A 13405-nucleotide genomic window follows, 5' to 3' on the forward strand; every position below is an offset into this window, starting at 1 on the left:
AGCTGAATGTGCAGTGCTCCGAGATGCACCGGGGCAGGGCCGCGGGTGTGCGTGACCGGCTCCACGAGCTCCAGGGGCCGAGGGAAGCGGCGTGGAGACGGGGCTCGGCTGGGAAAAGCATCCCCAGGGGTTCATGGAAGACAGAGGCGCTGACAGAGACCACGCAGGGGGTGGGATGGGGGGAATGGACGGGCTGAGCCCGCAGGAAGGGGCAGCCGCTTCCCAAAGGGATCGACACGTTTCCAGTGGCGCTTGGGACCGAGAAAACAAACACGGCCCACGTGAAACTGCCCCGGGCGGAGGCGGAACCGGTTCGGCCGCTCGGCTGCGGGGTGTCCATGGGAGGAAGGGACGGACGGAGCGGCCTGGACCCGCTGCGGGCCAGGGGAGCCGGGCAGATCAGGGAACCCCGGGGTTTAACCCCAGCCCCGGTGCCGCTGTAGCGGGGACAGCGGGAGGGTCCGGGGGCGCTTCCCCAGCCGGGAACGGGGCGGGTGGGCACGGTCCGGCGCTGGCACCGGCGATGGAGAGGGAGGACCGGTGGCGGTGAGGGCGGGAGCTGGGGCCGGGCCCCGTTACCGGTAACGAGACCGGTAACGCGGGGAGAGCTCAAGCACAGCCCACTCCGTTCCGAGAGGCCACTTCCGCCTTTGGTCACATGACTGCCGCGCTGCTTTTCCGTCAGCCCAATCAGCGGCCAGCTTTCCGCGTGACCTCCGTCCCGGCGGTGTCCCGTCAAGATGGCGCTGTCCATGGCCGCCTGCCGCGGGTTGCTCTGGCGCCTCGGGCCCGGCCCCGCCGCAGGCCTCAGCCGCGCCCGGCGGGAGCTGAGGTGAGCGGGGCCTCCCCCACCCCGGCCCGCCCGCTCCCGCCGCAGCGCCCGCACCCCAGTACCGGCCACACCCCCGTTACCGCCCTGGCCGCCCCCGTGCACCCCCGGTACAGGCCGCAGACCCCGCGGCTCCCCGCTCCTTACCGCGCTGCTTCCCGCTCTGTGCCACACGGAGCCCCCGCACAGGCCCCGTCCGCAGTCCCCACCCCGAGCCCTGTCACAAGCGGCTGCCTGGGCCCGTGCAGGGTAAAGGGGGGGTCCCAGCACCTCAACCGTTTAACGGGGGCTTCAGGCCCCACCTCCCAGCCCAGCGCCCACCTCCGGGCCAGCCCCTCCTTTCCTCGGAGCCTTTCCTGCGGGGCAGGATCAGTCCCGGGGTGCTTTGCTGCAGGCTCCCGGGGCGCTGCCTCTCCACAAAGGCCGGCTCCAGGTCGGTCCTGGCCGCCCTGGTCTCCACGGCGAAGCGCATCAACAGGAGGTACGAGAGGTTCCTGGAGCGCACGTTCCCCCGGTTCTATGTGCTGCACTCCACGTTCACCAGAGGTGGGTGCTGGGGGGGCAGCAGGATGTGCTCCCGCACCGCTGGAGGGGTGTTCCTTGGAGCCAGGGCCTGAGGCTGCTCCGGCTTCACCAGGGATCCAAGCGCTCTTCTTGGAAGTGAAAGAGATTCGAGACATCCGCTCCCGAATGGCCCGGCAGGGGCTGAGCGTGCAGCAGCTCCCGTACCGGGACATGGAGCGCCTGCGGCAGGTACGGCCCCGGCCCTGGCCCCGGCCCTGGCACCGGCTCGGCCCCGCTCTCAGGATGGGGATCAGGAGCTGCACCCAGGACAAGGAACTGGGGAATGCGGCCCCGGGTCCTGATTCTCGCTTCTTCTGGAGGCAGTTCCGGAGGGACCTGATCAAGGCCGTTCCCATTGGCATCATCGCCATCCCGCCCTTCGCCAACTTCCTGGTCCTCATCCTCATGTGAGTGCAGCCACGACCCCGACCTCTGGGCTCCATCTTTGGCTTCATGGAACTGGGGTTCTTAGAGCTGTAAACCCAACCAGACACCCCCATCCCTCGCCCCACCTCTCGCTGTCTCCATGCTCCTCCCAGTGTCCCTCTCCCTTCCAGCTGGCCTGGTCCTGGAGCTGAATCCTACTAAATCCCTGCAGTTTCCATTTCTGCTCCCGTGTGTCCACTGGTGAGAGCCCCAGCTCCAGCCGGGCACAGCAGCGATCCCAGCACCAGAGGGCTCCTTCCTAAGCTCCCTGCAGCCTTCGGAGGAGCCGATCCCCTCCCATGACCCACTCAGGGTCTGTGGATGTGGTTTCCCCCCTCAGATCCCATTGATTCATTCCTGACACCCCCAGCAGAACCGGCTGCTCGGGCACAGGCTGGAATCCTGGCTGGGTGCTGGGGAACGGGGCTAAATCCAGGCAGGGGCTGGTCCCATAGGATGTTCCCCAGGGCTCAGTGCTGGGCCCGGGGCTGGTTTGTGTCTTTGTCACTGATCTGCAGGAGGGGATGGAGCAAACCCGCAGTCAGGTGACACCAGGGTGGGTGGCTGGGATGCTCTGCAGGGGGATCTGGCCAGCCTGGATCCGTGGCTGTGCCAATGGGGTGAGGTTCAAGGAGGCAAAGGGACGGATCCTGCACTGGGGCCACAACAACCCCATGGAATGGTGCAGGCTTGGGGAAGAGCGGCTGGAAACGGCTCCTGGGAAAGGAGCTGGATGGATGGAGCTGAGCAGGAGCAGCTTGTGCCCAGGGAGCCCCCAGCATCCTGGCCTGGCTCAGCACCAGTGCGGCAGCAGGGCCAGGGCAGGGATTGTGCCCCTGCACTGGGCACTGGTGAGGCTGAACCTCAAATCCTGTGCTCAGCTCTGGGCCCCTCACTGCAAGAGAGACATTGAGGGGCTGGAGCGGGGCCAGAGCAGGGCAATGGGGCTGGAGCAGGGCCTGGAGCACAGGGGTGATGGGGACCTGAGGGACCTGGGGGGTTCAGATGGAGAAGAGAAGGCTCAGGGGGACCTGATGGCCCCCTCCAAGTGCCTGACAGGAGGATGGAGCCAGGAGGGGCTGGGCTCTGCTCCCAAGGACCAAGGGATGGGACAAGAGGAACCGGCCTCAAGTTGCACCAGGGCAGGGTTAGATGGAGCTGAGGAACAATTCCTGCCCCAGAGGGTGCTCAGCATTGGAACAGGCTGCCCAGGGCAGGGCTGCAGGCACCCATGGAGACGAGGCCTCAGTGCCATGGGTTAGGGGTGGCCTTGGCACTGCTGGGAACGGGTGGAAGTGAAACTGTTCCCCAGTGACTGCCAAGCTCCCTCTCTGAAGGAGCTCCCCCCCTGCATCCCTCTCTCCTCTCCTCCCCAGGTATTTCTTCCCTCGGCAGCTCCTGATCCGTCACTTCTGGACCCCCCAGCAGCAGGTTGAGTTCCTGGGCACCTACGACGCCATCCGCAGGGATTCCTACCCGGCTGTGCTGGAGAGCCTGGCGCGGGCAGCACGGTCCCTGCCTGACCCCCAGCTCCGGTCCCGCCTGCAGCAGCTCTGCTCCGAGGTACCAGCATCAGCGGGGCCGCTGTCACCCTCCTGCTGTGCCGCCATGGGGAGGGCACCCCGGGAGGTGCTGGCCTGGGCTCTGTGGTCCTGCAGGTGCAGCGCGGCTCCCAGCCCCGCGTGGCCGAGCTCTGGGCACTGAGAGGGGCGTTCTCAGGGCCTGGCCTGGCTCTGAACCAGCTCCAGCTCTGCCATGTGGTGAGTTTGGCTTCTGTGCTGCAGCGCTGCCCCTTCAGCCCTAAACCCGCTCCAGGTGGGGATGGAAAGCTGGGTGCTGCATCCCTGGGAACACCGGGATGCTGGGGGCAACTGCATTGAGTTGGGAATGGTGGAACTAAATGAGCTTCAGGGTCCCTTCAACCCAAACCAGCGCGGGATCCCGGGGACAAGGCTGTTTGTGCATCCTTTGGTCACCATTGGCCTCACACCCAACGCCCGTGTGCAGCCCACGCAGGGCTCGTGTCTCCCGGGCGCTGCCAGGCCAGGGATTCCGTGTGGGAGGATGATCCAATGGGATCGAGATGTGGGTCACGGCTGGGAGCGGCTCCGGCTCCAACGCCCGCTCTGGGGGGGGCTCTGCCCCTTTCCCTCCTCAGAAAGCCCTGAGCCGGGTCCTGTTCCTGACCCCGCACTTGCCGGCCCCCGTCCTGCGGCACCGCCTGCGCAGCCACATGCTGGAGATCCGGCAGCTGGACCGGGCCCTGCAGCGCCTGAGCCTGGGGCAGCTCCATGAGGAGGAGCTCCGAGCGGTGAGGACCCCCCCGGGGCTTGGGAATGGGGGAGCTTCCCGGCCCCCCCCCAGCCTGGGGCTCAGGGCCCCCTCCTGTGCCCTCCAGGCCTGTTACCTCCGCGGGCTCCACTGCGCGCCGCTGGACCTGGCCTCGTGCAGAGCGTGGCTGGAGCAGTGGCTGGGGCTCTCCTGCAGGCTGGAAGGTGACGGAGGCGGTGGGGCTGGGCAGGGGCCTGGGCTCATTGCTGGGGAGATCCGGGATGGGCGATGGGGTTACCCCAGCCTGGGCTGTCCCATGCATCCCTTGGGGGCCTCGTCCCTGAGAGGAGGGGATGGAGGAACGAATGCGCTGGCTCTGCCCATGGATGTGCCCATGGGGGATACCCCAAGGGACCTCAGGGGGGCAGATTCCAGCCCTGCAGGGAAACAGAATGGGGCTGGGAGGGAAATGGGGGACCCAGAGCAGAGCAGAAGGGGCTGGGGGTGAGGAGGGGCCCTGCAGCCTCTGGTGCTGCATGGGAGGAGCGCGGTCGGAGGGGTCGTCCCTGCTCATCGCAGGGGGTTGGATTTGAGGTGCTTTGAGGGCCCCTTCCACCCCAACCCATTCCATGGCTCCGTGGCTCTGACCCCGCTCGTGTTCCTCTTTCAGCCTCCGAAGCCTCGCTCCTGGCCAACAGCATGGTCCTGCTCTCCCTCAACTACATCAGACCCAAGGAGTGAGGGGGGAGCCCGGCCCGGCCGCTTCCCAGCCTGGTGCTGCCCAAAGCCCACCCTGGGGGTTGAACCCCCCCTGCCCTGAGCCGCTGCCGTGGGGTGAGGGCACGGCTCCCCCCTCCTGCCCTGGCTCTGCTCTTCCCCTTCGTGCCGTGGGGCTCAGCCCCAGCCTGGGACCCTTCAAGCCCAGGAGGGGAGGAGCAGCCCCTGGGCCTGCCCTTGGGGTCTCCCAGCAGCGGGTTCTGCTCGGCCTCCAGCTCCAGCTCCCTCCCTGCTCCCAGCACCCTCGGGCACAGAAAGGTCCCCAAGGGATGGAGCAAAGACCAAGGATGGACCGGGAGCAGCTGGGAAAGGGGCTCCTGTGCTTTGTGCTGCTGCCTCCTGCACAGAGGTGCCTTTGGGGGCTCCGCTGCCCTCTGGGGTTCAAGGCCCCCTCCCTGCATGAGACCCCCCCTGTGAGTGACCCCAACCCAGTGCCCAAGTGTTTGATTAAAGCCCGACTCAAGCTGGCGCCGTGAGCATCTCCCTGGTGCCTCCTGCACCGGGCTCCCATGGCCATGGGGAACGCGGGCACCTGGAATGGTGCAAAGGAGGGGTAGGAACCACCCCTGCTCAGCCCCAAGCCAAACCCCATTCCCCGACCCAAGGGGAGCTCCTGGGATGGGTTTAACCCCAGGCACCGCACACCCTGGAGCCTTTTCACTCTAAATCCAGCCTTCAGCGGGAGAGCAGAAGGGGACAGGGAGGAAAAACAGAGGCCGAGCATTGGCTTCCCGGTGGGGCAGGGAGCAGGGTGAGGGGGGAGCTGCACTGGGTTTAACTGGGCCGAGGCACCGCAGCTTGGGTTGGGGCTGGGGTGGTGGGGTCTGAGTCGGTGCCGAATGGAGCAAGGACCGGGGGGGGGGGGATGCTCAGACAGGGAGAGCGCAGCAGGAGCAGGATCCGGTCCTGGTGGGGTCTGGAGCCCAGCGCGGTGCCCGAGTGCTCCTGCCCGGCTGTGCCCCTCGGAGGCCATGGGGAGCAAGGCAGGAAGGGGGGAATGAAGACCTGGAGCCTTTGAGCATCCCTGCTCTGGCTGCACAGCTCGGCTCCAGGCAGGTCCCTGCTGGGAAGGGACGTGGGGATGGGGATCACCAAGGGACCGGGCATGGAGCCCCTGGGGTGGAAACCAAGAGCCCCTTCCCTTCCCCTTGGCCCAGGGGCTCGGACCCGCTCCCCAAGCACCAAACCCCCATTAAGGCCCTGTTCCCATGGGGAACTGAGCACCAGGAGCCTTCAACCCCCAAGCAACCAAAGCACTGGGAGCCCCAGAGTGACTCCCCCATGGAATCCCCCTGCTCTCCAGCTGGGACGTTTCCCTTGGGAACCTCAAGCCCCAGGGTTGCTTCCCAAGGAGCAGCAGCGATGGGGCTGTGCCGGATCAACCCCATCAGCAGAGGAAGCTCGTGGGCATCGGGGGCTCTTGGCTCCCATCAGCTCCCAGCTCTCTCCTTACAAAGATGGGGTTTGCTCATCCAGAACGGGCTGGGACAACAGAGAGGAGATGGGCAATGAGCCCCCCCAGTGGCTCCGGGTCCTTGCAGTCCATCCTGAGCCCAGCACCGGCCCCAGGGAAGGGGGAGCATCCCCAGGAGGTGCTGGGTGGCCAAAGGGGCTGGGGAGCATCCATTAAAGGGATGGAACCAGAGGGAAAAGGGGGGTTTAAGTTACCCCCCCCCAGGGAAGAGCTCTCCTGCAGGTGGAACAGGACCGGAGGGAGCTGCAATGGGAAGAGGGGGGCTCCAGGTCCAGCACCCAGGAGCCAAGCGGCCGCGGGCCTGTGCCAGGCAATGGGATGGGTTCAGATCCTCGGGACAGTGCCCCCCCAGCACCCGGGAAATAACCACCAGTGGCCGCTGCTGGTCCATAAAATCTTATTGTCAATAAATAACGGAGCACCGAGGGGGGCCCTGGCTCACACCGGCTCCGGCACCGGCTCCGCTGGCACCGAGCTCCCGGCGGATGCTGCAGCCCCGGCTGCGGATGGAGGGGCTTTGGCTGCTTCCCCCTTGCTGGCGGCTCGGCTGGGAGCAGCCCCGGCCCCAGGCAAGGCGCTGGGCTCCTTCTCGGCCACGCAGGACGGTGCTGGGGGCTCGGGGGGGGCAGCATCGCCCCTGGGGCCCGGCCTGGGCTCCATTGGGTAGTAGAGCACGGAGCCATCGTTCAAGTAGGGCTGCTCGCCCGCGGCCGCCGGCTCCGAGCCCTCGGCGAAGCAGAGGACGGACGAGCCCGGGGGTAACTGGGCTTGGATGAGGATGGGGGCGGCCAGAGCGGGGCAGAGCCCCTGCGGCACCGCCAGCGGCTCCTCCACGATGCAGACCCCCAAGCTCTCGACACCGGGGCCGCTGCTGGAGTCTTCCTCAGCCTTCAGCCTCTCCAGCTCCTCGGCCGTCTGCAGGTGCATCACGGCCGACTCGTTCTCTGCCATGAACTCCTGGAAGTCCTGGGTCTCACCGGGCTGCGGCCCCGGCCACGCGCCGCTGCAGCCGTGAGCGGCACCGGACGCGGCCTCCTCGGGCACCGGGGGCCGCCCCCCGCCCTGGCGCTTGTTCTCCAGCTCCAGCTTCATGATGGTGTGGAGGTAGTGAGTCCGCACGCGGATGGGGTTGAACTCGATGCGCCCGGCCATGTTCCCGCAGCCGTCCCGGGAGCAGCCGCACGGGAAGGACATGCGATCCACCTGCGGGGGGATGGAGACGTGGCAGCGCCAGGATCACCCCACCACGGAACGGGGTGGGTTGGGAGGGACCTTAAAGCTCCCCCAGTTCCAACCCAGTGCAATGGGCACGGACCCCTTCCACTGGAGCAGCTTGCTCTGACCCCTGCGTCCAACAGCGCCAGGGATGCAGCACCCACAGCTTCTCCCTTCAACCCATTCCATGTCCCCCCATCCCCATGGAAGAACTCCCCAGCGGCACCCATAGCTCACCTGGCACTTGATCCCGGCCTGGCTGCAGGCGCAGGCCTCGGGGTCGCAGTAGAGGCGGCAGTCGCAGCCGCACTCCTCCCGGGAGAGCCGGATCGCGCGCAGCTCCTGCTTCTCCTCGGCGTCGATGCGGTGCACGCCGGAGGCGCGCAGCAGCGCCCGGCGCCGCTTGGTGGGCAGCGGCTGCAGGAAGAAGTAATCGTCCACCTCCACGTTCTCCACGTCGATGTCGTCGTCAGAGACGTCCTCCAGCGTGAGCCCCTCGGCCTCCTCCGACTCCACGGTCCCGTTCTTGGTGAGCTGCGGGTGGCGGGGCAGAGGCTGGGATTCCTGCATCCCGCATCCCGCATCCTGCATCCTGCGTCCCACATCCTGCATCCCGCATCCCGCATCCCGCATCCCGCATCCTGCATCCCGCATCCTTCATCCTGCATCCCGCATCCTGCATCCTGCATCCTGCATCCCGCATCCCGCATCCTGCATCCCGCATCCTTCATCCTGCATCCCGCATCCTGCATCCTGCATCCCGCATCCTGCATCCTGCATCCCGCATCCTGCATCCCGCATCCCGCATCCTGCATCCCGCATCCTGCATCCCGCATCCCGCATCCCGCATCCTGCATCCTGCATCCTGCATCCTGCATCCTGCATCCCGCATCCTGCATCCCACATCCTGCATCCCGCATCCCGCATCCTGCATCCCGCATCCTGCATCCCGCATCCTGCATCCCGCATCCTGCATCCCGCATCCCGCATCCCGCATCCCGCATCCCGCATCCCGCATCCTGCATCCCGCATCCTGCATCCCGCATCCTGCATCCCGCATCCTGCATCCTGCATCCCGCATCCTGCATCCCGCATCTGCATCCCGCATCCCGCATCCTGCATCCCGCATCCCGCATCCTGCATCCTGCATCCCGCATCCCGCATCCTGCATCCCGCATCCCCTCCAGACCCCCCCCTCCACCCCAGCTTATGGGAGAAGGGAGCAGGGAAACATGAGAGAAAAAGAGAATCCCAAGCAGGGAACCCCTTTCCCAGGTGCCCTCGCTGTGCCCTGCAAGCAATGGGATCACAGGAGGTCCCTGCTGCTGAAAACACCGGCATTGACGGGAGTGACCCCTGGGAAAATGAGACTTGAGGGGGCAGAGATGCACCCTGCATCTCAAACACTCCCAAAGCCTGGCTCATGGTGTCCCAGCCCTCTGGGAGCTGGCGCATGGGGATGCCCATGGCCTCCTGAGGAGGTGGGTGCTGGAGGTGGGTGTCCGGGCACTGAGAGCCCCAGCCCCTGGGCAAGGCTCCAGGGCACAGCCCCAGCCCAAGGATGGGCTGGAGAACAGGCAGAGCCCCCCAGAGCCTGCGGGTGCCTGCTGCCAGACCCAGCACCCATGGACACCCATGGACACCCATGGACACCCATGGACACCCATGGACACCCACTGACACCCATGGACACCCATGGACACCCATTGACACCCATGGACACCCATTGACACCCATGGACACCCATGGACACCCATGGACACCCATGGACACCCATGGACACCCATTGACACCCATGGACACCCACGGACACCCACGGACACCCACGGACACCCATTGACACCCATGGACACCCATGGACACCCACGGACACCCATTGACACCCATGGACACCCATTGACACCCATGGACACCCATGGACACCCATGGACACCCATGGACACCCATTGACACCCATGGACACCCATGGACACCCATTGACACCCATTGACACCCATGGACACCCACTGACACCCATGGACACCCATGGACACCCATGGACACCCATGGACACCCATGGACACCCATTGACACCCATGGACACCCATTGACACCCATTGACACCCATTGACACCCATGGACACCCACTGACACCCATGGACACCCATTGACACCCATTGACACCCATTGACACCCATTGACACCCATGGACACCCATGGACACCCATTGACACCCATTGACACCCATGGACACCCATGGACACCCATGGACCCCCATGGCCTAGATGATCCTTTGAGGTCCCTTCCCACCTCTAACATGCTGTGATACTGGCACACAGGAGAGGGACCAGCCCCACCCTGGACACGGGGACCCCTCGGGTACCTTCATCTTCTTGGCGTGGAGCTTCTCCTCCCTGAGGTGCTCGCGCAGGATCTGGCGGTGGTTCACCTCCTGCTCCTGCGCGAACTCGCACAGGGTGTAGCTGCGCACCGAGGTGTGGCGCGGGGCCATGCCCAGGGAGCTGCCGCCCTGGCTGGGGACGCTGGTGAAGCCCTGGCGCCGTGCGAAGTAGTACACGGTGACCTGGTCGAAGCGCACGTTCTTCCTGCCCAGCTGCTTCTGCCGCTTCAGGATGGACGTGGCTGCAAGGGGGAGGCACCGCAGTGGTCACGGGAGTAAAGAGAACCCCCCCCCCCGACCCCTCATTGCACCCCACTGGGATCCCTGGATGGGGCTGAGCTCGTGCTCTGCGTGGTGCTGAGTCCCTCTGGGGGTGAGCAATGAGCTCTGGTGCCATCGAGGCCAATGGCAGCGCCCGCGCAGGGAGGGAAGGGCTCCAGCAGGGTGAATCCTGGGGTATCCCAGTATCCCAGTATCCCAGTATCCCAGTATCACAGTATCCCAGCATCCCAGTATCACAGTATCCCAGTATCACAGTATCCCTGTATCCCAGTATCCCAGTATCACAGTATCCCAGTATCCCAGTATCACAGTATCCCAGTATCACAGTATCCCAGCATCCCAGTATCCCAGTATCACAGTATCCCAGTATCACAGTATCTCAGTATCCCAGTATCCCAGTATGATAGAGATTGGAAGGGACCCCAAAAGCTCATCCAGTCCAATCCCCCTATGGAGCAGGAACCCCCAGATAAGGTCACACAGGAACGTGTCCAGGCGGGTTTTGAATGTCTCCAGAGAAGGAGACCCCACAGCCTCCCTGGGCAGCCTGGTCCAGTGTTCTGTCCCCTCACTGAGAAGGAGTTGAAGTGGAACCTCTTGTGTTCCAGTCTGCACCCATTGCCCCTTGTCCTATCATTGTTTGCCACTGGGAAGAGCCTGGCTCCAGCCTCGGGACACTCCCCCTTTATATATTGATATACACTGATAAGGTCACCCCTCAATCTCCAGACTATAGAGCCCCAGCTCCCTCAGTCTGTCCTCATAAGGGCAGGGGCCCGCACACCGGGAGCGGGGCTGGCAATGGGAAGTGCCCAAGGCCGCATCCCCCCATGGGCCCGGAGGGTGGCGGAGGGCAGGGGCCGAGCACCCCGAGCCCACTCACGTCGGAAGGCGCTGGAGCTGCAGGGGTTGACGCTGTCGCAGCTGTCGGCGCTGTCGCTGTTGGAGATTTCGTCGTCCGAGTTGGAGCCCGCCGAGCCCGCGTCCGCATCCTCGAACTTCCTCTTGATGCCGGCGCTCGGGATCGCGTCCATTGGGCCGTGGCTCGCATGGGAGCCGGGGGGCAGCAGCTCCAGCTCCGCGGCGCCAGCCCCTGCCCGCAGCCCTCGGGGCTCTCTGTGGACAAGGAGAGAAGCGAGGGTGGCTTTTGGGGTAAGCCAAGAGCACTTGGGATAAGCGGGGAAGGTTCATGCGGATGCTGGGAGCAGCGCTCCCATCCCTGCCTGCGTAACGCCTCTGAGCCCATCACCCCTGTGTCTGGTCTGCAGCTCCTCCAGCTCCAATCCCAACCCCTTCCACTGTTGCAGGGGGCTCCAACCCCTGTGTCCTTGAGCACTGCCAGGGATGGGGCAGCCCCAGCTTCTCTGGGCACCCTGTGCCAGCGCCTCAGCACCCTCACAGGGAAGAGCTTCTGCCTCAGAGCTCAGCTCAGTCTCCCCTCGGGCAGGTTCAAGCCATTCCCCTTGGCCTGGCCCTGGTGAGTCCCTCTCCACATCCTTGTAGCCCCCTTCAGGCCCTGAAGGTGCTCTGAGGTCTCCAGGTAGGAAGGGGATGAGCTGCTGGAGGATCCTGCTGTGCTCCAAGCAAGGCAGCTTGTCCATGGGTCCTGGGACGTGCTGGGCTCCAGCTTGGGTGAGGAGTGTTTGAGAGATGATGCTCCAGTGGGAAAACTGGCGAGTGTCCCTCTATGTCACAGCAATGGAAGCAACCCGCATGGAAAAGAGCTTCAGCATCACCCAGTCCAACCGTTCCCAGCAGTGCCAAGGCCACCCCTAACCCATGGCACTGAGGCCTCGTCTCCATGGGTGCCTGCAGCCCTGCCCTGGGCAGCCTGTTCCAATGCTGAGCACCCTCTGGGGCAGGAATTGTTCCTCAGCTCCATCTAACCCTGCCCTGGTGCAGCTTGAGGCCGGTTCCTCTTGTCCCATCCCTTGTTCCTTGGGAGCAGAGCCCAGCCCCTCCTGGCTCCATCCTCCTCTCAGGCACTTGGAGGCAGCCATCAGGTCCCCCTGAGCCTTCTCTTCTCCATCTGAACCCCCAGGTCCCTCAGGTCCCCATCACCCCTGTGCTCCAGGCCCTGCTCCAGCCCCATTGCCCTGCTCTGGCCCCGCTCCAGCCCCTCAATGTCTCTCTTGCAGTGAGGGGCCCAGAGCTGAGCACAGGGCTGGAGGTGCAGCCTGCACCATTCCATGGGGTTGCTGTGGCCCAAGCGCAGGACCCAGCCCTTTGCCTTCCTGAACCTCATCCCATTGGCCACAGCCACGGATCCAGCCTGCCCATGGATCCCCCTGCGGAGCTTCCCACCCGATCCGGTGCCACCTGCCTCTGACTGCAGTTTGCTGATGCCCTCATTGAGACCATGAGCAGGGAGCTCCCTCTCGATGATCCCGGGTCCCCAGAGCAGCTCCTGCCGTTGAACGGAGCCCAGGGCATCTCCTGTCCCCATCCCGGATAGGCTGGATCCGGAATCCCCCCGGGACACCCTGGGCGGTGCAGCCTCATCTCCCCTCCCTGCTCCTCCTCCGTTCTCATGGCAACAGAGAACCCAGGAACCAGCGGCTTCCCTGCGGAACCCCATGGATCCCATGCAGGGGTGCAGGGGCTCTGCGTCCCCTGGTGACCACCGCCTGCCCCACAAAGGGTGTGTGGGTGCCGCAGCTGCAGCCCTCCCCGTGTTCCATCACCCCAAACCTGCCCCATGCCTGCGCCCCCAGGGTCCCTGCATGGGTTCCTGTGGGTGCTGCTCAGCCCAGGGCCCCACCAACCTCACCAGCCCTGGGTTAGGAAGGAGCTGATCCCCAAGGAGAGCGCAGTTCCTGGCACTGCCTCCCAAACCCCCCTCCTGCAGGTGCTTCCAATGGGGAAAAGCAGGGATGCTGCCGGGGGGACAATACCCGCAGCATCAGCATGGCTGGGGATGGAGACTGGCTCCAGGCCTGGATGGATCCACCAGGACCGAGCGCATCTCCATTGGGATGGATCCATCTGGATGGATCGATCGGATTTCATTTCCCTTTCCAATGCAGAAGCTCCCTGCCCACGTGAGCATCCTCCTCCTCCTCCTCCTCCTCCTCAGCGCAGCAGCAGCTGCCCCTCTGTGCAGCAAAGGGCACTGAAATTCCTTTATTAGCTCCAATTTTCCTTCTTTTGGTGGTTTCTGGCTTTGGGAATGGGCAGGGGGCAGCAG

At 65.1% G+C, this 13405-nt stretch overlaps 2 protein-coding genes across 2 annotated transcripts; one reads left to right on the forward strand and one right to left on the reverse strand.

The window, feature by feature from the left end:
- The first annotated feature begins 653 nt into the window (after nucleotides 1-653).
- LETMD1 (LETM1 domain containing 1) lies at nucleotides 654-5011 on the forward strand. The gene is made up of 9 exons (XM_061354994.1): nucleotides 654-832; nucleotides 1224-1375; nucleotides 1467-1582; nucleotides 1718-1800; nucleotides 3196-3382; nucleotides 3478-3579; nucleotides 3978-4130; nucleotides 4218-4314; nucleotides 4761-5011. Exons 1-9 carry the CDS (start codon nucleotides 741-743, stop codon nucleotides 4829-4831), a joined length of 1053 nt encoding a protein of 350 aa, XP_061210978.1. The 5' UTR covers nucleotides 654-740; the 3' UTR covers nucleotides 4832-5011.
- Nucleotides 5012-6705: 1694 nt separating this feature from the next.
- Nucleotides 6706-11302, reverse strand: CSRNP2 (cysteine and serine rich nuclear protein 2). Its single transcript, XM_061354955.1, has 4 exons — nucleotides 11102-11302; nucleotides 9919-10178; nucleotides 7794-8090; nucleotides 6706-7544 (listed from the first exon to the last, which is right to left on the reverse strand). Exons 1-4 carry the CDS (start codon nucleotides 11250-11252, stop codon nucleotides 6780-6782), a joined length of 1473 nt encoding a protein of 490 aa, XP_061210939.1. The 5' UTR covers nucleotides 11253-11302; the 3' UTR covers nucleotides 6706-6779.
- Between the last annotated feature and the right edge of the window lie 2103 nt (nucleotides 11303-13405).

Source organism: Neopsephotus bourkii, unplaced genomic scaffold, assembly GCF_033783945.1.
Source record: "Neopsephotus bourkii isolate Nb327-2 ecotype Australia unplaced genomic scaffold, CSIRO-AGI_Nbou_v1 NB_85, whole genome shotgun sequence".
NCBI classification, from domain to species: Eukaryota; Metazoa; Chordata; class Aves; order Psittaciformes; family Psittacidae; genus Neopsephotus; species Neopsephotus bourkii.

What these genes read in the sequence shown, in the direction of transcription:
- LETMD1 (XM_061354994.1), top strand. Translation starts at nt 741, where the DNA reads ATGGCGCTGTCCATGGCCGCCTGCCGCGGGTTGCTCTGGCGCCTCGGG. An exon ending in GCACTCCACGTTCACCAGAG is followed by an intron (nt 1,376 to 1,466) that starts GTGGGTGCTGGG and finishes CGGCTTCACCAG; the next exon opens with GGATCCAAGCGCTCTTCTTG. An exon ending in TTCCTGGTCCTCATCCTCAT is followed by an intron (nt 1,801 to 3,195) that starts GTGAGTGCAGCC and finishes TCTCCTCCCCAG; the next exon opens with GTATTTCTTCCCTCGGCAGC.
- CSRNP2 (XM_061354955.1), bottom strand. Translation starts at nt 11,252, where the DNA reads ATGGACGCGATCCCGAGCGCCGGCATCAAGAGGAAGTTCGAGGATGCG. An exon ending in TCCACGCCAAGAAGATGAAG is followed by an intron (nt 8,091 to 9,918) that starts GTACCCGAGGGG and finishes CGCCACCCGCAG; the next exon opens with CTCACCAAGAACGGGACCGT. An exon ending in AGGCCGGGATCAAGTGCCAG is followed by an intron (nt 7,545 to 7,793) that starts GTGAGCTATGGG and finishes ATCCCCCCGCAG; the next exon opens with GTGGATCGCATGTCCTTCCC.